Raw genomic sequence first — 27,880 nt, 5'->3', positions numbered from 1 at the left:
TCATCAGAGGAGACACCAAATCAATATCCTGGTCTCCTCTCAGAGGATGAGTGGGTATTCATTTGACAGAAGTCAGAAAATTATGCTGAATGCATTATATATTTTACACTCTTACTTGGACTCATCTATCATTCTTGCCCAGAAGTCTTTATTTAAATACTTTTTTTGACTCCCTATCATAGTTCACACAAGGACTAATGTGGATTACCTTTTCTGTTTTTGAAATCATCCCCCAACTCCCTTCAGATGACTTTTCTCCTTCTTTACTGATAATGTTGAATCCATTAACTATGAACTTCCCTCACTTTCCTCTACCTCATCTCATTCCCTTTTTTATTCACTCTGTCTCAGTCAGTAAATATTTATTAAATGCCTACTGTGTGTCAAGCACAGTCCTAACCACTGGGAATTTTAAAAAGTAACTATCCTCTGACTTGTGGAAAGTTACAATATTGAGAGAAATGATTATTAATAATGAATAATTTGAGGAGACCCAGAATTTTTTCCTTTTTCTGCAATCCTGATTTTTTAAAATTCAGTCTCTTGAAGGACATAGCTGATAATGAATTTGGACTAACTTTCTTGAGACCTCACCCTGGGCAGTGGCCTTTGTGTTCTTCTCAGTCTTGGGTAGTACATACATGGCCCAAAGTGGTTTGGGTATAGGAATAAGCATGACAGCCCAAGGTGACTTGTCACTCTCAGCCCCTCATGTTAAAATAGCCCACCTCCCATTGTGTTACACAATCAGAGTTGATTATTATTCTTCCTCCAAAAGAATATATAAGCCCTGATCCATTGCCATGATTGTCTTTGGTGTAATGACAATCCTTTTAATAATAATGTGCTGATGTTATTAATAACATGATTAAATTGCCCAGAAACTATGTCTCTCAAGGATTATAATTATCATTCCTAGTTAGAACCTGATTGTTTTGACAGATTAATCAGATTTGACTGGATTGTTAAAGACAGATCTTAATCTCAAAGAATTATTGGGTCAAAGAATAGCACAGAAACAATGGACAATTTCATTGAAGACTAACAAAAATAAACAACAGGCTAAAATTTGGGGGATTCAGCTGAGGCAGTCTTTACAGAAAATTGTATATTCTAAACCTTTCATAAACAAGAAGTCAAAGATCAAGATCAGCAAATTAGCCATGTACATTTTTAAAAAGAAGAAACCCTTAATTTTATGCCAAAGCAAAAGTTCTGATAATCAAAGAAGAGATCAATAAAATTAAAAAGGAAAAACTTTGAATTGATAAGTTAAATCAGAAAATTCATAAACAGATGAATAATACATAAATGTGTAGAGATAAATTAATAATTAGTTGGCTTAATTTTTCTTCTAAATGAAACCAAATTATCCGATTTCTAGCCATCATGTTCCCTCCCACTTGCCATTTCTCGAAGTGGACTCCACGATCTCTCTGCCATACTTCTCTTTACTAAACATTCCTATTCATCACCTATAATCTTCTCTTTTATTTCATCTCTGATTTACTTCTTTACATGAAAACAATGTTTATTACAAGAGAAATGAACACGCATATGTAACCCAAAGGGTTCCCTTTTCTGATTTAAACATCATTAATTGTACAAAGACCAGATCAAGCCTGATCAAATCAATTGATCAAATGATTTAATAATATCCATTCTATTCTACCTTTTCTGAAATCCTCTGTCAATTATTTCCATATGCACTAGCTTTGTATTGAAAAGAAAATTTAGTCTTACTGTTTCTAACACTACTCATTGCAGCCAGAACCAGGATGCCACCTATTATTTATTCTTTCAATGGTGAGTAACTAATTGATGATACAGTACAGTCATTGACTTGGTGTATACACTAAGACCTGAATCTTTCAATAGAGTGGAAAAGCTAGCTGGCTAGCTAAGGCAGGATCTCACACCTGTTGTTCCCACTTGTCCTTTGATGTCTCCACATTTCTGTCATTCCATATTCCTGCACATCTCTTGGATTGTTGCAACCCTTCCCATCCTTTAAAATTTGACTCACTCTCCATATTTTCCAGTAAGCCCTCTCTCTGACTTCTGTTGGTAACAACCTTTTTTTCTCCTCATCTACCATCTCATTTTGTAACAGAATTGCACTTACCATGAAAGGAATGCTTTCTGGAAAATAGTGACAGCAGCTTACAACCACCTTAGCACAATGTGGCACTAGTTTTGAAGTTCCTCATGGGCTTCAATTTTGTCCTGTATCGATTTTGTTTCAATTCTGTATTTTGTCCTGTTATCGATTTTGCCATTGCATTGTACTTGGTATGTGGTAGGTGCTATATAATATTGGTGGTTTTGCTCAGTATACTATAGGTGACTGAGATCTTGTGTAGAATCAATGGGAGAGAGAAAGGGCAGGTCCTTTTTCTCCATGTCTGTCTATATATTCGATCTTATTAGGCTCCAGGATAGGACACAACAGTATTGGTTTTCAGTAAGTCCAAAATGGCAGCTAGTTGGCACAGTGGAAAGAGTGAAGAGAGTGTGGGGCCTGGCATCAGAAAAATGAATCTTCCTGAGTACAAATTGCCCTAAGATACTAATTTGCTGTGTGCCCCTAGGCAAGCCACTTAACAGTTTCCTCATCTATAAAATGAATTGGAAGAGATAATGGCAAACATTTTCAGCATCTTTGCCAAGAAAACCCCAAAGAGGTTCAATAAGAGTTAGACTAGAATGAAATAACTAAACAACAACAACAAGGTCAAAGTACTGATTGACATACAGGTCAATGTCCTCTCAAAGGTTTGAGGCTTAGCAAAAGGACACCATTCTCTTGGATACTCTTTGCACTTGGGCATTCATCTCATTCTGGGTGTAATGGAAGCAAAGGGGAAATTCACAAGGGCTGAGACGGAGGTCTTTAGTCTTTTCCTGCTTCAGCTGTCATACTTTGCACCTGCAAGATGTGAAAATGTGCCTGTCATGCCTGTGGATCATCCTCATGAATAAAATCCTAGTCAAATTCAACCTGTCAAGAGAGGAAATCACCATCCTACTGCCTTTAGCAAATTTTCTCCTTGATCCTAGCCACCTTTCTCTTAACGTTGAATTGCTCACCCTACCAGTAATTAAAATGATGAATGAACTACATGTCCTGCCTTATATGGCTTCTTTGGAACTAACCACTCTCTCCAGCACATCAGGGCTGATGGACAATTGTCCTTTGATGACCTTTAATGACAAGATGAATAATTCACCCGCCTACCTTTTTAACTAAAGGATGCAGTGGTACCTAGTTTCCCCATTTGAATAAATATTTCAGCTGAATTTTAGTTAAGAACTGTTCCTTATTCTTTAGTATTCTTAAAGGCATTGGGTATAATCCTACGACTCAATGGGAACCCTAACAGGTTGTACAGAAAGAACAAGGCACCAAGGCTTTGACTTAAATGTATAAGGAATGAAAACATTGTAATTTGTCCTAAACATCTAGCACATATTAACCCTGATACATACATATCTGTTTTCTTACTCCTGGTCTTCTGCATGGATGACTCTCATTTTAAATAACTTTACTTTTACTCTATAACCATTATGTCTATTATCTTCTTGTTTAATCAGTTTATTAGATTTATGGACCTTTGCTACCAAAATAAGGAAGCCAAACCAAAACATAGATATCTCTACTTTCTAAGGAGGCCTTATGATTCAAGGAAAGAAAGGCTCCTTCCCTCAGTATCTCCTGCCCGTGTCTATAGCAGGGTGCATGGAAAGGGTCTTTTAGTGTTTGTCAGATATTCTAGGCACAAATGTAAAATCAAACTTCCTCAAGGTTAACTTATAGTACTAATTAAGAAAATATTGCAAATAAAATCCATCTTTGCATTTGATTCAGGAGTTTTATGCTAAAATAAACCCTATGCAATATCTAATGGGGAAAATGGGGAAGGAAGGAATGATGTAGGCAAGAATGATTAGAAGGTTTTGGCAATTTATAAATAACAATTTAAATTGATTTGAATTATTCAGATATCTCTAGGTCACTATTCTTTCAAATGTGGGACAACTAGTACTATCTTAACTGATTTTAATTTCATGCTTCAAAAGGTAGAAGAAACATCTAGGAGAAATTCATTTCTTTCTGTGACTCTTTACAGCAGAGAGGAACTTTCTGATGGGATGGACATATTGGGAACTGATTCTTCTGTCTTTAGGTTTGTGATAGTGAAAATCAGAGAAGATATGGCAGGAATATTCTGACCTATACCCTTGATAATTTAAGAGTAAGTTTAGTTAAGGGAAGAATAGGATGTCATGAAGTAAAATTCTATAGAAAAAGTAGACCCAAGAAGCAGGGGAATCATTCAAAATGAAATTTTTGATAATGCCAACAATAAGAGTTTCAATGAGGAAGACAAAAGGAAAATTGTATATAGAGAATAATATGAGTGAAAAGAAAATTCACTGATGATTTAGTTCTTTTTTTTTAATCACATATATTGAGTCTATAGAAAGAAGACTAGGAATTGAGGAAAAGAATGAAAACATATCACATAATTCTGAAAAAAATAGTGTCAGTACTTGATGAATCTCAGAATAAGATGAAGTTGTTAAGGATTGGTAAGAAAAAAAAGAGTTGTTTCATTTTCTATTTTTTAAAGCTACAATACAGGGGATAAAAAGGAGGGTGGGAGGACTGCTTTGATTCTCCCTAAATTAATTTACTTATTCAATGCCATACCAATCTAACTATCAGATAATTATTTTCTAGAACTAGAAAAAATAATATCAAAATTCGTCTGGAAGAACAAAATGTCCAGAATATCAAGGGAACTAATGAGAAGAAATGCTAGGGAAGGTGGCCTAGCGCTACCAGATCTCAAACTGCATTATAAAGCAGCAATTATCAAAACCACTTGGTACTGGCTAAGAAACAGAGGGGTAGACTAGTGGAATATATTAGGTACTCAAGACACAATAGTCAATGAATATAGCAATCTACTGTTTGATAAATCCAAGGACTCCAACTTCTGGGATAAGAACTCACTGTTTGACAAAAATTGCTGGGAAAATTGGGTAACAGTGTGATGGAAAATGGGCATAGACCAATGCCTGACACCATATACAAGAATAAAGTCCAAATTGATACATGATCTAGGTATAAAGATTGATACCATGAACAAATTGGGGAGCAAGGAATAGTGTGGATCTCCACATTTATGGAGAATGAAGAAATTTATGACCAACCAAGAAATAGAGAACATTATGAAGTACAAAATGCATAGCTTTGATTACATAAAATTGGAAAGCTTTTGCACAAACAAATCCAATGCAACCAACATTAGGAGGGAAGGAGAAAACTGGAAATTTTTGTAACTAGTGTCTGTGATAAAGGCCTCATTTCTAAAATATGCAGAAAACTCAATCAAATTTACAAGAATACATGTTCATTTACATGAATACATGTCATTCACCAATGGATAAATGGTCCAAAGATATAAACAGGCAGTTTTCAGAGGAAGAAATTAAACCTATATATAGTCATATGAATACATGCTGTAAATCACTATTGATTAGAGAGATGCAAAACAACTCTGAGTGAATAGTGCTTTGGATGGATAGAACCATGATATTTCATGATGTAGAGAAGATGAGTTGTTCATTTTTTTCTGCTTCCATTTTCTCTGCTAAAGAAAAACCTATTTGAAATGGAAAGAACTGAATAAATATGACTAATGTGGATCCAATTCCCAAGAAAAGTAAGGAGATATTGAGAGAGCATCTAGGTAACCTTGATGAGTTCTATTTTTCTCACCCAGATTAACCACATTCTTGGGCAATGGAATAATTTCTCAATATGATTACTGAACCATTCAGTGATATTTTTCAAGGTGATGGACAATGAGAGGTATTGTAAACTTGACAGACAATTTTCATAAAAAATGACAGATGATTTTCAGAAAGGGAAAAGAAGAAAGACGTCATACTATAAAGATCAGTGGCACTGAAGGATGAAAAAATAGTGCTTATAATATAATATAATATTATATTAATATTAATTATATCTCCATTTCCTTTTATGAGGTTCCTTCCTTTTCATAAGGTTACTGAACTAATAGATCACATAAATGTCATAGAATGTGTTACATCTTACCAAAACATTTGATGAAGTCTCTCAAGCTATTCATGTGAAACAGATGAATAAAGTTGGGTTTATTGGGAACTGGTTAAATGGCTAGACATACAACTTAGTAACTTATGGTTTCAAGGCCACTTGAAAAGAATTCTCCAGAGGAGGAGTGGGGGTTCTATACTTGGCACTATATGGCTTAATATGTTCAGAAATCTGTGGGTGACACACATCTGAGGAAAACAACTAACACAATGAATAACAGATCATGACTAGTCAGCATCAAAAGTTCTTCAAATGGTAAATCACTGGACCAAATCCGTTAAGATGAAAATTAAAGTCTTATGATTGGACTCTAAATGTCAGTTTCCCAATTACAAGACTCAAGGGTATTTGTGATACAAACTCAACGTAAGTTGATAGTGAGATATAGGAGACAGAAAAGCCATTGCTATTTGGGGGCTACTTTTTTTTTTTATTTAACTTTTAACATTTATTTTCACAACATTTTGGGTTACAAATTTTCTCCCCTTTTATCCCCTCCCCACCCCAAACCCAAGCATTCTAATTGCCCCTGTGACCAATCTGCTCTCTCTTCTATCCTCCCTCTCTGCCCTTGTCTCCTTCTTCTCTTTTGTCCTGTAGGGCCAGATAGCTTTCTTGACCCCTTAACCTGTATTTCTTATTTCCCAGTGGTAAGAACATTACATTTGATCCTAACACTTTGAGTTCCAACTTCTTTAGCTCCCTCCCTCCCCACCCCTTCCCTTTGGAAGGCAAGCAATTCAATATAGGCCAAATCTGTGTAGTTTTGCAAAAGATTTCCATACTAGTTGTGTTGTATAGGACTAATTATATTTCCCTCCATCCTATCCTGACCCCCATTACTTCTATTCTCTTATGATCCTTTCCCTCCCCATGAGTGTCGACCTCGGATTGCATTCTCCTCCCCATGCCCTCCCCTCCATCCTCCCCCCCACCCTGCTTGTGACCCTGTCCCCCACTCTCCTATATTATGAGATAGGTTTTCCTATCAAAATGAGTGTGCATTTTATTCTTTCCTTTAGTGGAATGTGATGAGAGTAGACCTCATGTTTTTCTCTTGCCTCCCCTCTTTATCCCTCCACTAATAAGTCTTTTGCTTGCCTCTTTTATGAGAGATAATTTGCCCCATTCAACTTCTCCCTTTCTCCTCCCAATATTTCTCTCTCACTGCTTGATTTCATTTTTTTTTTTAAGATATGATCCCATCCTCTTCAATTCATTCTGTGCACTCTGTCTCTATGTGTGTGTGCGTGTGCATGTGCATGTGTGTGTGTGTACTCCCACCCAGTACCCAGATACTGAAATGTTTCAAGAGTTATAAATATTGTCTTTCCATGTAGGAATGTAAACAGTTCAACTTTAATAAGTCCCTTATGACTTCTCTTTGCTGTTCACCTTTTCATGGTTCTCTTCATTCTTGTGTTAGAAAGTCAAATTTTCTTTTCAGCTCTGGTCTTTTCATCAAGAAAATTTGAAAATCCTCTATTTCATTGAAAGACCATTTTTTCTCCTGAAGTATTATACTCAGTTTTGCTGGGTAGGTGATTCTTGGTTTTACTCCTAGTTCCTTTGACTTCTGGAATATCCTATTCCATTCCCTTTGATCCCTTAATGTAGAGGGTGCTAGATCTTGTGTTATCCTGATTGTATTTCCACAATACTTGAATTGTTTCTTTCTAGCTGCTTGCAATATTTTCTCTTTCACCTGGGAGTTCTGGAATTTGGCCACAATGTTCCTAGGAGTTTCTCTTTTTGGATCTCTTTCAGGCAGTGTTCTGTGGATTCCTTGAATATTTATTTTGCCCTCTGGTTCTAGAATCTCAGGGCAGTTTTCCTTGATAATTTCATGAAAGATGATGTCTAGGCTCTTCTCTTGATCATGGTTTTCAGGTAGTCCCAGAATTTTTACATTGTCTCTCCTGATTCTATTTTCCAGGTCAGTTGCTTTTCCAATAAGATATTTCACATTATCTTCCATTTTTCGAATCTTCACGCTGTGTTCTGTGATATCTGTCTTTCTCATAAAGTCCTTAGCATCCATCTGTACCATTCCAGTTTTGAAAGATCTATTTTCTTCAGTGAGCTTTTGAATCTCCTTTTCCATTTGGCTAATTCTGCTTTTGAAAGCATTCTTCTCCTCATTGGCCTTTTGAACCTCTTTTGCCAATTGAGTTAGGCTAGTTTTCAAGGTGTTAGTTTCTTCAACATTTTTTTGGTTCTCCTTTAGCAGGGAGCTGATCTGCCTTTCATGCTTCTCTTTCATCCCTCTCATTTCTCTTCCCAGTTTTTCCTCCACCTCTCCAACTTGACTTTCAAAATTCTTTTTGAGTTCTTCCATGGCCTGAGCCCATTGGGTGGGCTGGGACACAGAATCCTTGATTTCTGTGTCTTTGCCTGATGGTAAGCATTGTTCTTCCTCGTCAGAAAGGAAGGGAGGAGGTGTCTTTTCTCCAAGAAAGTACCCTTCAATAGTTTTATTTCTTTTCCCTTTTCTGGGCATTCTCCTCAGCCAGTGGCTTGACCTCTGAATATTCTCCTCACACCCACCTCGCCTCCTGGTCCTCCCAGCCAGCGTTTGGGGACTGAGATTCAAATGCTGCTTCCCGCCTTAGGGCTTTTGGCGGGGGCAGGGCTGCTATTCAGTGTGAGAATTAAGTTCAGATGGTCAGGTCGGGGCAGGGCCACCTCTCTGGTACAGTTCCCTCAGGGGGTTTATGCACAGACCTTCCACAATGGATCCAGGCTCCCACCCGCTTGGGGAGCCCCTGTCTGCAGCCGCCTCTCAGCTTCTATCTCCCGGGGGGGCCCGAGCCATGGGGGCACCCCACTCCCCTCTCGACCTGCCAAAGAGACTCTCTCACCGACCCCCATCACCTGTGGGTGGGGGGGCTTGTGCTGCCCCTGGAGATCCCGTCCCTAAAGCCTGCTCAGATCTGTACCTCTTGGAGCCGTGGCCGCAGCAGGTCCGGGCTGGGCTCCGCGTCTGCAGCGCGATGGACCTTTTGCAAGAGGTTTGCAGGTCCCTCTGAGGGTGGAGGGACCCTCGTGGCCGCAGGATATCTCATCCCCATAGCCCGTTCGGATCTTTTCCTCACGGTGTTGCGGCCGCTGCAGGGCTGCACTCAGCTCCCAGTCCCGGCGCCCAGTCCACAGCGCGAAGGACCCCTCGCGAGAGGTTTCCAGGTCTCTCCGGAACAAAAATCTTCCTTGCTCCAATATTCCATGGCGTCTGGGTGCAGAATTCACTGTGGGTTGGTCCCCTCTAGCCGTTCTGTGGGTTGTGGGTTCGGAGCTATGTGTATGTACGTCTTTCTACTCTGCCATCTTGGCTCCGCCCCCTATTTGGGGGCTACTTTAAGAGAGAGGGGGCATCTAGGAAAGGTTGTTGCACTGTAATCTGCCCTGGTCTGATAATATCTGGATTACTGTTCCATTTTGGATGCCATGATTTAGAAAGGGCATTAATTAACTGGAAAACTTTGATAGGAGTGCAGCCAGAATGGAGAAGTGCCCTGTGTTCATGATCTATGAAAATGTATTAAAGTAACTAGGCAGGGGTTTCTAACCTCTTTGGAGTCAGGAACTCCTGTGGCAGTTCCTTGAAGTCTATGGAAGCTTTCTCAGAAAAATGTTTAATATATTTATATATATAATATATATATTTACAAATAAATCAATCATAGTGAAACAGAGTTATCAAATGTAAAACAACACATTCATCGGCCTAGAGGAACAACCTTTTAAACTAGAAATAATTAGCTGGGAGAAGATAAGATAGTGTAATAGATGTGGTTACCTGTCCTGTGGAAGGATTGGATGTTACAGGATCATAGATCAAGAATCATTTTTCCCTGCAAGAAGGGGATATAGAGGCCCTGTAGTCTCATCTCTTTGTTTTGCAGAGGAAGAATTCAGGCTCAGTGAGGTTAAGTGAAATTGCCCAAGGGCACACAGGTCCTAGGTCACATAGCAGGAGTTCAAATCCAGGCATTCTGACTCCAAAAAACTAGGAACTATGGCTGGAAGATGTACAGGCAAATGCTATATCGCAGTCATGTAAAAAAAACCTTCCTAACAATTAATGCTTTCCAAAAGTGAACTGCTCTGTCCTAGAAAGTAGTGATGAGAACCAGAAGCACCTCATTTATGGTATTCAAGCAAAATTTGTATGGTGATTTGTTAGTCCCTTACAAATTTGAATTGCTACAATTCTATGAATCTGTGAACTTAAATGTTGAGGAACAGGTGAAAGTATGTTGCTTTATGATAGACTTTTTAGCTATTCAATATGATGGAGAATATAAAACTAAGCTATATTTCAAACACACAATACACAACCAATGTCTTATCATAAGAGGAGAACTAGCCAATCTTCCCTCCCTCTTTCCTGTTAAAAGTAATTGGGGACTGTGAGGATGGTCCACTAGGAGAGAAACGTTTCATAATATCAGGAAGAAAGAAATATTTTGTAGCAAGGTCACTAAGAAAGCACATTGCTTTGAACTTGGGGAAACAGGCTTTGCTTTATATGTTTTAATACTAAGCTCAGAGGTTGAGACTTTAAGATTTTTCAGTAGAGAGAAGAAGACCTTTCCTATGCTTGGCCATCAAAGTAGAAAGAAAGCCTTATTTAGTAATTTTCTATCATAGAACTCCCTAACCTGTGGTTTTGAGAACCCTCAGATTTCACAAGCCAAAAAATTTACATAGAGATGAAATCCAATCTTTATTTCAATATTTCTAGGATGAGAGATTCAATAAATATTTATGGCAGAATTCTTTTTCTTTGTAATCATATGTCTTTTGTACTTTGCCTTTAAGTGAATCAGTCTGTCAATTAATATTAGTTAAGCATTCACTCTCTACCAAGCCCAGTGCTGTGGAATGGGGATACATGGAAGGGGAAAGAGCTCTTGGGTAGCTTACAATCTAGTAACAGAAATAGCATGCAAATACCTGAAACAGGCTACATAGAAGGTATATTGGGGAAAATATAGCAGAGGAATTTTAGCTAGGACTTGAAGGAAGCTAGGGAAGCCAGGAGCAGAGATGAGGATGGAGATAATTTCTTCCAAGGAGGACATTCAGTGGAAAGCATAAATAAACCCTAAATCATTGGAAGATAATCTGGTTTTGAATAACATCGAAGAGGCCAGTATAACTAGATGAAAGAGTACTGGGGTGAATGGGGGGGAGAGGGATCAGGTGTAAGAAGACTGGAAAGATCAACAGGTTATGAAGAGCTTTGAAGAACAAATAGGCAGTTTAATATTTGATGCTGTTAATAAGAAGTTATTGTGATTTATGGAATTGCAGCTGGGGTGGTGGCTATTTAGTCATTTTTCCAGTCCTGTCTGACTCTTGGTGATCGCATTTGAGGTTTTCTTGGTGGAGATCCTGGAGTGTTTTGCCATTTTCTTCTCTAGCTCATCTTTACAGATGAGGAAAGTAAGGGAAAATGGGTTAAGTGATTTGCCCAGGGGCACACATTTAGAAAGTGATTCAGGCCAGATTGGAACTCAGGAAGAAAAGCATTCCCTCCTAACTGCCCCTGGGGTGGGGCAGTGACAAGGTTAAACCTGTGATTTGGGAAGATGCCTCTGACAACTAAAAGGGGAGTGCTTTGGAGTAGGGAGAGATTTGTTCTCAGAAGGGCTACGTAGGCTTCACCAGTTATCTGACGTCCATGACGTTGAAAAAAATGTAAAGAACCTTGTTCTGTAAGGGAAGAAATCTGTCGTTCCCAGAGACTTAACTGTGTGGTTTTCCCCTGCAGAAAGGCAGAGTCTAACCCTTTAGCAGCCTATCATTTTTAGGACACAGATACCTAAGGAGAACCTACTAACACTTAATCCAGTTTTTAAACCACTGCTACTTATTCCCTCAAACCACATTCTCTGTGCTAAAAATTTCTCTGAAAGTTAGACTGTCATAAATCCTATTAAATGGCCTTATGAGGAGAATCTCATGCTCCAAATTAGTGTCAAGGATTCCTGCCAAGGAATCATATAGGAATCATAGGGCTCTGAGTACAATAGTTTTCCATCAGCTCCATCAAGATCCTTTGGGTCTCCCAATCAAATAAATGGGAGGAAGGGAAGATAAAGAACAAAGGAAAATAATGGAAAACCAAGAAGGTTTCTCCCCGCACTTTAATTTTTTATTCTAATATCCTTGAATGACTACATACATAGGATACATGAAATATACATACAAACGTACATACCCACAATTTATGTATCTTTTATATACCTTTTGTATATATAATATATAACATATATTTCTTATATTTATTAAATTATGTATTGTTAGTAGTAAACCTCTGAACCCTACAATTGTAAGACTCATAGGGAATTTACCATATTCCATCTCATATGTAATGATATAGAGACTTGTTTTTGTCTTTGCTACTAGATTGTAAGTTCTTAGAGTAGGAAATTGTTTATTATGGCTTTGTATGTCTTTTATAACTCTAGTATCTCATAAATATTTTTTGAATTGAATTACTTGATAGGTGTAGATGTGTTGTATTATGTTTTTTGGCTTTCTCTTTCTATTTTAATTGTAAGATTTGTGAAAAATAAGGTCAATACTGTTGATATTCTGAAATTGTGCCTTTACCTAACATATGCTATATGGGGTGAAGTTCACTGGAAGAAATATTTACATACTGGAGGGCAAGGGGAGGGTGTTAGACTAGAAGTATGATTGGAGAGAATTTCTTTTAGAAATTAATCTTCAACTTGTCCCTTGTGTGTCTTCATCCAGCATACACATCCGGCATCAGAGGCACCAGGCACAAACACTATGCCTGAAAAGTGGGTGTCTGTTCTGCTGCTGCTGCAGCTCTGTTGGTTTGGATGTGGGTCCTGTGGGAAGGTCCTGGTGTGGCCATTGGATTATAGCCACTGGATTAATATGAAGACAGTTCTAGAAGAACTGGCACAAAGAAGTCACATGGTGACTGTGTTAGTACCTTCTGATATGAGCATCACTGATTTTACTGACTCCTCAGGGTTGAACTATGAGGTTTTTCTTGTACCACAAACAAAAGAGGAACATATGAGAGCACTGGAAATTGGTTTGGACCAGATGATTAACAAAAAACCCACTTTTTCATACTGGGAAATAATCTGGGATTTTCAAGAGTCTTTTGACGAATTTCTTCCTGTTATAAAATCAAGGTGTGAAAATGTAATCTTCAGTCAGACACTTATGGAGAAAATGCGAAAAACTGGCTATGATGTGCTATTGACAGATATTGCATTTCCATGTGGAGATCTGATAGCTGAGAAGCTTGAAATCCCTTTCATAAATAGTCTCCGGTGGAGCATGGGGAACGCCTTTGAGAGATACCATGGGGGAATTCCAGCTCCTCTTTCCTATGTCCCTGTGCCCCTTGGCAGACTGACGGACAAGATGAGTTTTATGGAAAGAGTAGAGAATATGCTACTTTCTCTCTTCTTTGACTATGTCTGGTTCCATTCATTTGAGAAAAAGTGGGAGCAGTTTTACAGTGAGGTGTTAGGTAAGATGGGTTTCTTTTTCCTGGACTGTTTTAGACTATCATTTTTTTTTTCATTTTTGTCTGCCGAGTTGTTTATTGTAGACTTCACTACACTAGCTTAAGATTTTCTCCGTAGATCATAAAGATATTAGGAAAGCGTCAAGCAAAGTCTTTCTTAGTATAAAAAACAAGTGCATGTCTGCGTAGGGTAATTTGATATTTGCGGGTAGAAGGGCTGGGATACTCTATTAGTAACAAACAATCTTCATGTAGCAATAATTAATAATATTCACTGGAAAAAAACAATGATCTAAATAATTTTTTTATCATTGTGTATTGTTGTTATTTTCTCACTTCTGATACATATTCACCACCCTTGAATGTCTTCTGAGCCTATAACTCTTTGTTTCTGATCTGCGTCTACAGAAACTCTTTTAAGTCTTGGGTGACTGGCTTTTTGGCTATCCCAATTACTCACTGCCACTAATCCCTCCTTGTGACCTGGAATTCTTTTTCCACTAGGCTTTGCCTATGCTAGATGAGAGAATATTTATATATTCATTCCGAGTTCAGCAACCTAGGTCTCTAAAAGCAGCATGGAAACCTTTAGCATTTTTTAGAAGGATTTGTTAAGGATCTACTAGGCTTTTTTATTTATTGTTATGAGTTATAATTTCTATTCCTTCCTTCCTTTCTCCCCTACCCTTTCCTGAGACAGTAAACAATCAGATATAGGCTATACTTGTACAATTATGTAAAACATTTCCGTATCAGTCATTTTGTACAAGAAAACTTGAAGAAAAGAAAAAAATGGAGAGACAGAAAGTATACTTTAGTCTGTATTCAATGATTATCAGTATTTTCTTAAGGGGCAGATAGTATGTATGAGTCATCATTAATCCTTTGGGACTGTTCTAGATCATTGTGGTGGTAAGAATAGCTAAACCATTCACCATTTTTCATTCAATAATAATGCTGTTTCAGGGTACAACATTCTCCCGATTCTGTTGGCATCACTATACATCAATTAATGTAAGTCTTCCAGGCTTATGGGAACTCATCCTGCTTGTCAATCTTTTTCTCCCCACTTAATAGGATTTTTTTCCCAATTGAATTGAAAGATAATATTTGACATTCATTTTTGTAAGATTTGGGGTTACAAATTTTTTTTCTCTCTCCTCTTCCTCCTTCCCAAGATGGCATGTGATCTGACTCAGTCTCTAAATGTACAGTCATATGAAACATATCATGCTGCAAAAGAAGAATCAGAACAAGAGGCAACAACCAGAAAGAAAAAAATAGAAAAAACAGTATGCATCAATCTGTATTCAGACTCTGTAGTTCTTTCTCGGGATGTGGATAGCATTTTCCATCATGAGTCTTTTGGAATTGTCTTAGATCATTTTATGACTGAGAAGAGCTAAGTCCATCAAAGTTGGCCATCCAGCAATGTTGTTGTTACTGTGTACAATGCTGTCCTGGTTCTCCTCACTTTACTATTAAGACTTATATAAGTCTTTCTAGGGTTTTTCTGAAATCATCCATTCAAGAAGTTATTGTTTCTTTCTTTATCCCTTTTAATTTGATCTGTTTTTGCTTTTGCTTTGTTTGAGATCATGACTGCTACCCCTGCTTTCCTTGCTTCAGCTGAAGCCTAATAAATTCTACCCCAGCCCCTTTCCTTTACCTTGTATATATCTCTCTCCTTCAAATGTATTTCTTATTAGCCGTATATTATAGGATTCTAGTTTTGAATCCATTCTGGTATTTGCTTCCATTTTATGGGTGAATTCATCCCATTCACACTTATAGTTATGATAACTAACTATGTATTTTCCTCCATGCTATTTTTCATGTGTTTATCCCCCCTTCACTTATCCCCATCCTTTCTTTCCTCACAAATATTTTACTTCTGATCACCACCTTCCCCAATATACCTTCTCTTTTATTAGCCTCCCCTCCCCTTTCTATTATCCCTGTCCTTTTTTACTTCCTTAAAAAGTAAGATATATTTTTAGATCCAACTGAATGTGTGTTATTCCCTCTTTGAGCAACTTTTGATGGGAGGCAGGTTTAAGCATTGCCTGTTACTCCCCATTTCCCACTTTATTATAATAAATCTTTCATACCTCTTTTGTGTGGGATAATTTATTCCACTCAATCTGCTCCCTCCAGTAGATTCTTTTCCTAGTACAATCTTTTTTTCTCACCCCTCTATTTTGCTTTTTGCAGTATCATCCCATCAAAGTAACCTTATATCCACATCCTCTGTCTACATGTACTCCTTCTAATTGCTCTTATAGTAATTAAGTTGTTGAATTACAAATATTATCTTGCCATATAATAATACAGTTTAACCTCATTGAATTTCTTAAAATTTCTCTTTCTTGTTTCTTTTTTACCTTCTTATGTTCCTCTTGAGTCTTGTATTTGGAGGTCAAATTCAGCTCTTGTCTTTTAATTAAAATGTTTGATAGTGCTCTCTTCCTTTAAATTTCCATTTTTTTCTCCTGAAAGAATATATTCAATTTTTCTGGGTAAGTATTTCTTGGTTGTAATCCTAACTCTGTAGCCTTCTAGCGATCATATTCCAAGCGTTCTGCTTCTTTAATGTGGAAGTTGCCAGATCATAAATAAACTTGACTGTAGTTCCACAATATTTGAATTATGTTTAGCTACTGGCAATACATTTTCCATGATAACTGAATTCTGGAATTTGCCTATGATGTTCCTGGGAATTTTCATTTTAATGGCTCTATCAGTGGTCAGTGAATTCTTTCAGTTTCTATTTTGCCCTCAGGTTCTAATACATAAGGATGTTTTTCTTTGACAATTTCTTGAAAGATACTGTCCAGGTTTTTTGTTAGTTTTTTTAAATAATAGCTTTCTGGGAATGCAATAATTTTTATGTGATTTCTCTTGAATCAGTTTGCTTTTCAATGAAAAACCTCACATTTTCTTCTATTTCTTTTGCTCTTTTTATTTTGTTTTATTGTATCTTGATGTCTCATAGAGTTATTACTTTCCAATTTTTCCATTCTAATTTTTAAGGAGTTGTTTTCTTCAGTGAGCTTTTGTAACTCCCATTTTTAAGAGGTTATTTTCCTTGGTAAATTTTTGTATATATTTTCCCATACTGTTGACTCTTTTTTCATGATTCTCTTTCATTGCTCTAATTTCTTTTCCCATTTCTTCTTCTACTTTCCTAATTTTCTTTTTAAAATCTTTTAAAACTCTTCCAGGAATTCTTTCTTTCTGTGATCAAATTGTGTTTTTCTATGGGGCTTCATGTTTTGTAGCCTTTTTGACACTATTGTATTCTTCTAAGTTTATGCCTTAATCCTCCCTGTCATCATTATCACTTTCTATACTTCAGCTTTCTTTTTGTTTTTGCTAATTTTTTCCTGCTTCCCTTTTTGTTACTTGGTGCTTTTATGTGAGAATTAGGCTCTAATCCTGCACTCTCCTCAGATTTTTGTGCTAGGGATCTGGGCCTTACTACTGGCTTTTACTGAGTTTCAAGGCTTAACAGCTTGCTTCCTCTGGAGGGTAACTTTCCTTTCTGACTTGTCTTGCAAGGGGCCTGGGGGAGGGGTAGTGGCCTCTACTGGGTCTAGATCATTCAGGAAGGTCAAGAAAGGAGGGGTGCCTTTATGACTGTGTTTCTTCCAGCATACCTAGAAGATACCCTGTGGGACAATTTTGCCCCATGGTGTCTGAGTAGCCCAGGTGCCCTTGAGTAATGACAAAGAGAAAAAGTGCCTCCCTAGACATGATTTTTGCTAGGTCAGGAAAAAGAACAGAATTACTTTACAGGTCACAGGGCTTAGTGGTACAGGTACATTTTTCTCTGTGCACAAATATCTCCCAACAAGGAGAGAAATAACAAAGCCTGGCCTAGGACTTGATGCTAGAAGTGATGCATTATCTGGATGAAGCTAGTGACTCATCTTTCCCAGGTCAAGAAAGAGATCAGGACTTTAGAATAAAAGTAGCTCCAACAATAGTCAGAGGGTACCACTATGAGACAGGAGAAAGCCAAATAATTTTATTACAGATTGAGTGTATTAAGATTTTCTGAAACTTTGATATACTTGCTAGAATCAAAAAGAAATCCCAGAATACACCTGAACGAACACTGTGAACCAGAACAGGTACCAACTGGTAGCTCTATTGGTCTCCCATAATCTAGTTTCAGGTCAGTCTTCCAGGGCACAGAGAAGAGTTGAAGGTCACAAGAGAGATTTTATCTGTTTACTGAGAAAGAAACAAGTTCCAAAACTTGGTTGTGTGGGTCTAAGCCCAAGAGCAGAAAAGAATGTCAGATCTAAGCCTTAGTCCATCACATAAGCTTACAGTTGGAATAACCAGAGAAGGAAATGAATACAGAAGGAGAATTAAGCCATTCAGTCACTCTGAAACTGTAGAACCTCCCAGTAGTCTAACAGTAATTGAGTCCAGGAACAGTCTACTGAAACTCAACTGTATACAATCCAACAGATTCAAATCTGCATCAGGAACTTAGAGGGTTCATGCCAGAAGGGCAGTGAACAAATCTCTCTTAAGATCATACCATATGGAAGGATTGAAAATGTGCAGGACTGTAGACCTAGCTGTGAAAACAGCAGAAGGACATAAAAAGATAGAAGCTCAGCTCAGACATTCCTCCACCCTGTCTGCAGAAGTGAGCAGGGCCAACATTACCATGACATCCAATGTCAAGAAATGGGCTGGAAGAATGAGCAAAGAAAAAAAGAACCAAATATTAAAGGGATATATATCTTCATAAATCAGATGATAGGAAAGTTCATATAGAACACAGAAAACAGAGACGCTAATGACTTGAAAGCATCCACAAGTAGAGGATCAAAGAAAAATGTTGATTGAACATAAACTCAATAAGAATTCTCAGATGAGTTAAAGAAAGAAGTGAAAAAAAGAATGGCTTTAACCATATTTTCATGAGGAAAGAAAAATAGGGGGAAAAGGAGTTCTATTAAAGAAAGGGATGAAAAGAGAATTAACAGCTTGATAATGGATGTTAAAATTATTACTGAAGAGAATAAAGGATTCCTTAGAAATTAGAATTGGTCAAATGAAAGCAAATGACTCCATGAGACATCAAGAAATAATAAAATGAAGTAAAAAAAAACTGAAAAAGTAGAAGAACATATTAAATATTTAATAAGAAAAACAACTGACCAGGAAAAATAGATCCAGGAGAGATAATTTAAGAATCATCAGATTATCTAAAATATCCATGAGCAAACATCATGTATCAAAAAAAACTGTAAAGTCCAGATATCTTAGAACCAGAGGGCAAAGTAGAAATCAAAAGAATTCATTGGTCATCTCTCAAAATAAACCTTCAAATGAAAACTCCCAGGAATATTTTAACAAAATCTAGAACTCCTGAATCAAGGAAAAATACTGTAATTAGCCAGAAAGAAATGATTCAGATATACAGAAGTCACTATCAGGATAACACAGGATATAGCAGCCATCACTATAAAGGACAGAAGGGACATTTCTGATATTCCAGAAGGCAAAGATCTAGGATTACATCAAAGAATAACCCATCCAGCAAAACTGCTTATTATCCTATTGGGTAAGGGGTAGGGGTAAAGGCATATATTGAATTAGAACAATTAGACCTGAAAATCAATTACTGTTAAAATCAGACATGATTAGAAGTAAAATAATAAGAGCGTCGAGGTTATTCCTATTCATTCAAACATTGAAATAATATACCAAGGCAGACTTGGTTGTCCATGAACACAAGCCCAGCTGGTGTTGTTACTGCTGCTATTTCAATTGTTTTCCTTCATGTTCAACTCTGTGATGCCATTTTGGTCTGGCTTGGCAAAGATACTGGAATGATTTGCCATTTCCTTGTCCAGCTCTTTGTATAGATGAGGAAACTGAGACAAACAGGGTGAAGTGACTTGTCCAGGATCACACAGATACTAAGTGTCTGAGGTCACACTTGAACTCGAGAAAGTGAGTCTTCCTGACTCCAGGCCTGGCATTCTACCCACTGAGCCACTTCACTGCCACCAAGTCCATGTGCTTCATGATAGTCACTTGGAGGAACATCTATTCTTGTTTAAGATCCAAAGCAATAGACATGGAGGAAGAACTTATAATAGCAACTTCCCCAGTGGGATAAGAAATTGACCTCCTTTGGGACCCAATAAGGAACTGACAATGGCTGAGGGATGTACTCGCAATCCTTAACATTTTTCTCATCTATCCTTCAGAGGACAGTGCTGTTAAGATAAGCATCTTGAAATTGGAGGGCAAGAAAGTTTGAGATACAAGTGAGATAGAGTGAAAGGAGACAACTTTGCTATAACACCTGTATGCCTTAAAGAAATGAAATTGTATTCCTATTTAACTCAGAGTGATTGAAAACTGTTCTCTGGCACCTGAAGAATTCCCATAATTAAAGTACCAATAATGTATAAGACCATGAACTTTGTGCAAAACATGGACTTTGATAATATCAGCTAATTGTTTTTCTCTGACATGGAAGTCATGTCATGTATTAACTTCTAAAATTAGGTAAGACCACATTTTGGCTATCACTAACTATGACTATTTGAATAAGGAATTTACATATATTGCTTAAATTTTAACCTTTACACTGGTGATATAAAGAGGAATTCATGATGCAATGAACTTAGTACGTGGACAAGCAAGAGTAATCATGAGGTCTGAGAAATGGATCTCCGCTTTTTTGATGCTGCATTTCTCTTGCTTTAGCTGTATGTCCTGCGGGAAGGTCCTGGTATGGCCCATGGAGTATAGTCACTGGATCAATTTAAAGAGTATCCTGGATGGGCTGGTACAGAGGGGCCATGAGGTGACTGTGCTGACACCTTCAGCTACAGTTTTTGTTGATCCTGAAAATTCTTCAGGTTTCCATATTGAGGTTTTTCCTGTAGAGACAAATCAAGAGGACTTGGCATCATTTTTTGAAAACTGGGTCACACTTTGGAGTAATGAATTTCGGAAGCTTTCAGCATTAGAATATGGTGCATCTGTGCAGAAATTTTTTTTTACCTATTCAACGCTTATAAAACAACAGTGTCAGAGCGCTGTTTTGAACAAAGACCTAATGAAGACATTGAAGAAAGGCAAATATGAAATTGTTATTTCAGATGCTATGTGTCCGTGTGGTGAGCTCATAGCAGAGATACTTGGAATACCCTTTGTCTATAGTCTACGCTTCAGCATGGGCAATACTCTTGAAAAATACTGTGGAGGACTCCCATCTCCTCCTTCCTATGTGCCTGTGCCCATAACCATATTGACTGACAAGATGACATTTATGGAGAGAGTGAAAAATATGCTTGTCTTCATTTACTTTGACTTTTGGTTTCAGAATTTTGATATGAAGGATTGGGATCAGTTTTACAGTGATGTGTTGGGTAAGTCTGTGGTCCCTCTATGGCTTATATGCCAAACCTGTTCAGTGATTCCCTGACATACTTATGCATCTCAGTGTGACTGCAGAGAAGTTTAATGTCACAAAAATAATCTTGTGCTTGGCTTTTTTAATTGCAATCAGACAGGGAAAGTTTGTGACAAAATGACTGTCTTGTCCATAAAATATGAAAACTGTCATCTAATGACTGTTAAAGAGGCTTGTTAGAATCTTCAGTCAAAGCAGAAAAACAGGGAAATTAGCATCATGAATCAATGAATGAGTGTAAAAGCATTTCTTAAGCATCTATTACATGCCTAGTACAATGTGCTGTGTTGTGGGGTCTAAATAGAAAAGCAAGACAGCCCCTTTCCTGCCAGGAGTATTTTAGTGGGGAGACAGTGCACAGAGTCAGTTACAATTGTAAATCCCACCGAGAGACCTCATGTTCGTAATGAGATGGAGGGGTGGGGAATATAGTGGCAAAGCAGATGATAATGCCTCCTGTTTGATGCTCTTACCACTGAGACAAAACAAATCCATTTCTGATATTGAACCCTCTGACAGCACTTTGGTGGTGACCACTTACTCTCTGATGTCCTCAGTAGGTGTGGCCTTTGAGGAGGCAGGGATTAGAGCTCCTGCAGAGCAGGCACCAGGTTTGATGTTGTTCTTGAGTCATTTCAGTCAAGTCCAATTCTATGTGATACCATTTGGGTTTCCTTGGCCAAGATAGCAAAATGGCTTGCCATTTCCTTCTTCAGCTCATTTTACTGAAAAAGAAACTTAGGTAAACAGTGTTAATGACTTGCCTATGGTCACCCAGCTACTATGTGTCTGAGGCCAGATTTGCACTCAGGATGATGTGTCTTTCTTGCTTCAGGCCTGGCATTCTATCCATTGTGCCCCCGACCTGCCCCTTGCTTGCCTGCGCTGTGGATGACATTTGGTTTTCCAAAGTAAAATTTCTCCTTACTCTACATACTCTTCCCAGAAACTGTTTAATCTAGTTAAGGTTAAGGTTATTCTTTTTATTCTGATTTGGATTTTTTAATAGACATTAATGTACAGCATGTTGAGTCTTCTTTATATTTATGAAGGAATGTATTTAATCAATTGTGTTTGTGTTTCTCATTCTCCCTATTGTAGACAACTCCCTCAGCCTTGACCTGAGCAGGTTTAGTGCACAGTTATTTTAACTAGATCAATGGAGATGCCTAGCACTTGTTGGATCTGTGGCATCCAGCAGTTGCAGACCTTAACTGCTGATGTCAAGGGTGATAGATAGGAGGCTAGAAACAAAGGTGATTCAAGGAGAGTTACTGAACTTTTGTGCTGGAAGTGACCTCAGAAATTGTGTTATCACCTACTGCTTTTTTAAGGAAATGAATTAGGGTTCCTTTGAGAATCTGTCACAAGAAAATAAAAAAAGGTATTAATCATATTCCCATGCCCCTATTATTTCTACGTTTAGCAGCAGTTACCTTCTAAATGAATGACTTTGTGATAAACCAATACCTTGCCAAGAGAAGAAATATAGAGGCAAATGTAGGTGATATACTATATTGTATTTCTTGGTTTGCTCTTTCTATTTTAATTGCAAGATTTATGGAAATTAAGGCCAGTATTTTGATATGCTGAATTTGTTCCTTTTCACAACATATGCTAGATGAAAGAAAGAGTTCTTTCGAGGAAATGTTTCCACACTGGAGGAATTGAACTACAAGTAATATTGAAGAGAATTTCCTTTAGGAACTAATCTTTAACTTGTTCCTTGGCTTTTCTGGATGCAGTCTTGCAGTGTCATAGAAGCCATCAGCTTGAGTCCCTATACCTGAAAAATGGCTTTCCATTCTGCTGGTGCTTTAGCTGGTGCCTCAAAGTTGTTTTAATTTGAATTTCTCTATTCAGCAGTGACTTTGAGCATTTTTTCCTCTACGACTATAGATAGCTTTGATTTCTTTTTTTGAAAACTGCCTATTCATATCCTTTGAGCACTTATAAAGTGAGGAATTTCATGATGCCATGTCATTTGTATAGCAAATTTATTTAATCATTTCACAACAGGACATCTCTTTAGTTTCCAGTTTTTGCCTGTCTCCCAAAGAACTCCTATAAATATTGTTCCGCAAATACATATTTTTCCTCTTTCTTTGCTTTCTTTGGGAGTTAAGGACTAATAGTGAGAGAGTTCAAATACCATGCATACCTAGGTAAATTTTAGAGTATAATTCCAAGCTGCTTTCCAGAATGGATGGGTCAATTTTCACTCCACCAGCAGTACACTTGTGTACATGTTTTCCCACACACTTTCCAACATTCGTTATTTTTCTTTTTTGTCATCTTTGTCAATCTGATGATTGTGAGGTAGAATCTGTTAATTTTAACTTTCTTTTTTCTGATTATTAGTGTTCTGGAATATTTTTTTTTAAATATGGCTGTAGATCACTTAGGTTTCTTTCATTGAGAACTGTGTGTTTGTAGCCTTAGACCATTTATCAATTGAAGAATTCCTCATATTCTTATAAATAATACCTTGAGCCTACTTTCTACAAGCTCTCCCATTGCAGATTCAACTGCTTTTCCTATTAAAAGTCTGTGCTCTCCTCACCGGATCCGGGATTGGAAGACAACTTTACAGAATAGCTAACCCAATCCATTTATTTGTTAAATGAGGAAACTCAGCCCCAGAGAAGTTGGAGCCTTTCCTAAGGTTACAGAAATAGTGCACAGAAGAGCCAGGATTTTGGTCCAGGTTCTCTGACTATATAACCAGAGGTCTTTGCAGGACTTCACTCTGGCTGGTGTTGGGAATAACATCAACCTGAACGTGGTCACTCCAAAGCCCTTCCATTTCATTCTATCCAGAGTCATCTGGCCTTCAGCTAAAGTCCTGCAACATTTGCATACATACACCACACAGCCACAGGAAACTTCTTCATCTTAATGACCTTCTTTTATGTCTTGGAACATTTATCAGACAAATGATACAAATAATTTTCTTCAAGTACACTTCCCTTCAAATCTTAACTGCAGTGAATTTGCTTGTGGGAAAACATTTGAATTTGAAAAATTTGAAAACATTTCAAGATATGAAATGTGATTCCCAATGTATTTGTGAAGTCATTAAAAACCATATTTCCATACCAGCTGTGTTGCAAAATAAAATACACACACAGACAGCAAGCAAAAGAACATTGAAAAAGCAAGTTTTAACTTACACTGAATCCATTAATTTCTTTCTCCAGAGGTGGAAAGCATTTTTCATCATAAGTCCTTTGGGATTGTCTGAGATCATTGTGTTGCTCATGGTATGATTTTCAAATGTTCATTGTCTATTACCGCTACTGTGACCAATGTTCTACTGGATCAGCTCACTTCACTCTGTATTAGTTCATATAAGGCATCCCAGGTTTTTCTGAAGTCATTTTGTTTATCATTTCTTATACCAAAATATTATTCCATCATAATCCTATATGCCAGCACTTGTTTAGTCAGTCCTCAATTGATGGGCATCCACTCAATTTCCAACTCTTTGCTACTGAAAAAAGTAGTACTAAATTATTCCCATACAATCATTTTCTTTTTTCTCTGATGTCTTTGGGATGCAGACCTAGTTGTGCTACTGTTATGTAGAAGGGTAGGCACAGTTTTATAGCCCTTCTGGACAGACCTCCAAATGTTTTCCAGAATGGTTAGACCAGTTCATAAATCCACCAAGAGAGAATTGGTGGGCTTCTTTCCCCACATTTCCTCCAATTTTGTTATTTATCTTTTCTGTCATATTAGCCACTCTGATAGGTATGTCTTGGTACTTCAGAATTGTTTGCATTTGCATTTTTGTAATTATCATTGATTCAGAGCATCTTTTCATATGATTAGAGACTGCTTTGATTTTTTTTCTCTTCAAAATGGCCCATTCATACCATTTGATCACTTATCAATTGAGAAATCGCTCTCATTTTTATACATTTGGCTGAGTTCCCTATATATTGAAACATGAGGCCTTTATTGGAGAATCATACTGAAAAATCTCCCCCACTTTCTTCCTTTCCTTCTAATTTTGACTGCTTTCATTTTATTTGTGCAAACTTATTAAAATTTCATGTAGTAAAATTATTCTTTTTACCTTCTGTGATCTTCTTTATTGTTTAGATATGAACTCTTCCCTTAAAGGTCTGACAGGAAATTTCTTTGAATGCTATCTTCATTTTCATGTTGATTTCGCCCTTTATGTCTAACCCATGTGCTCATTTTGACCTTATCTTGGTAAGTAAAGTAAAATATTGGTGTGTGTTTAATTTCTGAAGAGCACTTTCCATTTTTCCCATCAGGTTCCGTCAAACAGTAAGTTCTTACCCCCAGAGGTTGGTTATTTAGGTTTATCAAGTACTAGATTACTATGGTCATTGACTACTGTGTATTTAGTACCTAGTCTATTATATTGATCTAACATTCCTTTCCTAGTCAGTAATAGATTGCTTTGCAGTTTATCACTTTAAATAGAGTTTGAAATGTGGTACTGTTAGGCCACATTCCTTCACATTTTTTTATTCATTCCCTTAATATTTTTGACCTTTTGTAGAACCACTGTTCTTAACCTGACATTGAATTTATCATTTTTAAATATTTTTGTAATTATATTTTAGTATAATTGATTTCCTTTATAATACTGCATGTTTTAAAGATTAAAAAACATTATTCTGGGAAGGGGCCTATAGGTTTTACATGGCTTAAAGGTGTATTTCACACAAATACATACAGAGCTTAAGAAACTTTAAGTTAAAAGTTTTCCAACTAAATACTGGAGTAAAGCAAGAATGCACATTTTCTCCATTTTGATTTGTTATCATTCCAGAAAAACTATCAATAGCAGTCAGACCACAGAACACAATTAAAGGCAAAAAGAGCAGGGAAAGGGAGAGAAAGCTCTTCTTTCTTGATGAAATCATGGTAGTTTACTTAAAATGTCCTAGGGAATCAGTGAAGAAACTAATTGAGACGCAAGCTTTGGAAAGTAGTGGGCTACAAAACAAGCACACAAATCAATAATACCTCCATATAATAATAATGAAATATAAAGCAGTAATAGAAAAGGAAATCCTATTCAGAATAACTATACGTGTAGGAAATATTTGGGAATAAATCAACTGAAGTATAATCAACACTTGTTTGCATCCAAATAAAAATATGCCTTAAAGAAGTAAAGAACAACTTAAAACTTTACATAAAAAATGTTTGAAAAGTGGAGATAATGCATTTCCTACCTATAGCTATGAAAGGCATTTAATCTATTTCTTGACCAATTTTATCTTTAACATCAAATCATTTATTCATTTTTAGTATGAAGGGAAATATGATGTAAGGTGTTTAACTAAACCATATTTTTTCCCGACTATTTTCCAGTTTACCCATCAATTCTTCCTGAATAAAGAATTCTTCACTATTCAATTTGTTTTCAAGTCTATTGAAAACTGTTATTGAATTCTCATCACTAATTCTCCCTTATCTAGGTTGGTTCATCGAGTCATTATCAATTTATTAGACTAATTCTAAATAGTTTCTTGATGATTGCTGATTCATGATATAGTTTGAGATCTAGAAATGTTTTTTTCCCCTTTCATTTCTACTACTTATTATTCATTGCCTCTATATTCTATAAAACTTCAAATGAATTGTATTGTTATTGTTTCTGGCTCTATAAAGTATACCTTCGGTTGTTGGATTGATAAAGCATAAAAATTGTCAATTAACTTGAGCACCATTATCATTTCCATTATGTTAGCCCAGCGCAGTCATGATTGCCATACGATCGTCTAATTCTTTTATGTTGTTTTACCGTTATTTTCAACGATATTTCTCTTTCTATTACTGCTTTCTAGATCTGGTTGATAATGTCCTGAAATTCTTAGACTTTATGTCCATTAATCACCTAGTGAAGTTTTTAATTGTTTCTGAATTTATTAGCTGAACTGTTTGTTTCAATTCATTTTAATTGACTCTCTAGGATGCTCTAAGGAAATCATCACAAGATCTTCAAAAAAAGCCATACTTTTGTTTCTTCTTTGCCTATGGTTATTCTCTCAAATAATTTTTTTTGCCATAATTCAGTTTTCTGGCAGTAAATCAGATAGTAAGGCTGACAATTAGTCTTTTTTATTCAGCCATAATCTTCTTGTAAAGCCCTATATTTTTATAGGTATTGCTCCAATTATATATAATACTCATTTTTATTATATATAGACACTATCTATCAGAATATGGAAATCCCAGGTTATTGCTATGCATTCCCCCAATAATTCTAGTTGTTATATCTCATCAAAAGCTACATAATTATGGAATTTTCTGTTCTTTTTACTGAAATGGTTGTTATCATGTAGAAAGTTTTCCTAATGTAGAATGAACCTTTTTTTTTTTATTTTTATAATAAATCCAGAATGGTTGCAATATCTTTATGATATGTATCTATAGTGTCTAGTAAATTTTGATTTAAAATGTTTGTTTCAGGTATTCATGGTTCTCTTCTTTTGCTTAAGGTATTATACATTTCTTTCTCTATTTTTGTTCTTTGCTTACAGTATTCAGAAATAACATATATGCATCACAGGAGGAATTCAGTAGAAAACTTTCTTTACTCATTTTTTGTATAGTATATGGAATATTAGAATTAATTAGTGTTTGATTTCTGATGGAAATCAGTTGGAAATCAACATAGCAATAGGTGTGATTACCTGTCCTGAGTAAGAAGGATAGGATGTTACAGGATCATAAATCAAAACCTGTTTTTAACTTGAAG

At 36.7% G+C, this 27,880-nt stretch overlaps 1 protein-coding gene across 8 annotated transcripts in view; it reads left to right on the top strand.

Annotated features, from left to right (window-relative positions):
- LOC140511757 (UDP-glucuronosyltransferase 2A2-like) overlaps positions 1-27,880 on the top strand; it is a 255,003-nt gene that overhangs the window by 94,905 nt on the left and 132,218 nt on the right. Inside the window, exon 1 of one of the 8 annotated variants that reach the window (XM_072620957.1) lies at positions 12,930-13,676. The exons of 6 other annotated variants lie outside the window; for them this stretch is intronic. In XM_072620957.1, the coding sequence (XP_072477058.1) occupies positions 12,956-13,676 (721 nt within the window). In that variant the 5' untranslated portion in view covers positions 12,930-12,955. Of the gene's footprint in view, positions 1-12,929; positions 13,677-20,317; positions 21,089-27,880 lie in introns of those variants that run through there. One more of the 8 variants, XM_072620949.1, reaches the window with a different exon arrangement.

This window comes from Notamacropus eugenii, chromosome 6, assembly GCF_028372415.1.
Source record: "Notamacropus eugenii isolate mMacEug1 chromosome 6, mMacEug1.pri_v2, whole genome shotgun sequence".
NCBI classification, from domain to species: Eukaryota; Metazoa; Chordata; class Mammalia; order Diprotodontia; family Macropodidae; genus Notamacropus; species Notamacropus eugenii.
The sequence above is the reverse complement of the archived record's forward strand: the minus strand, read 5'-3'. Positions and strand labels throughout refer to the sequence as shown.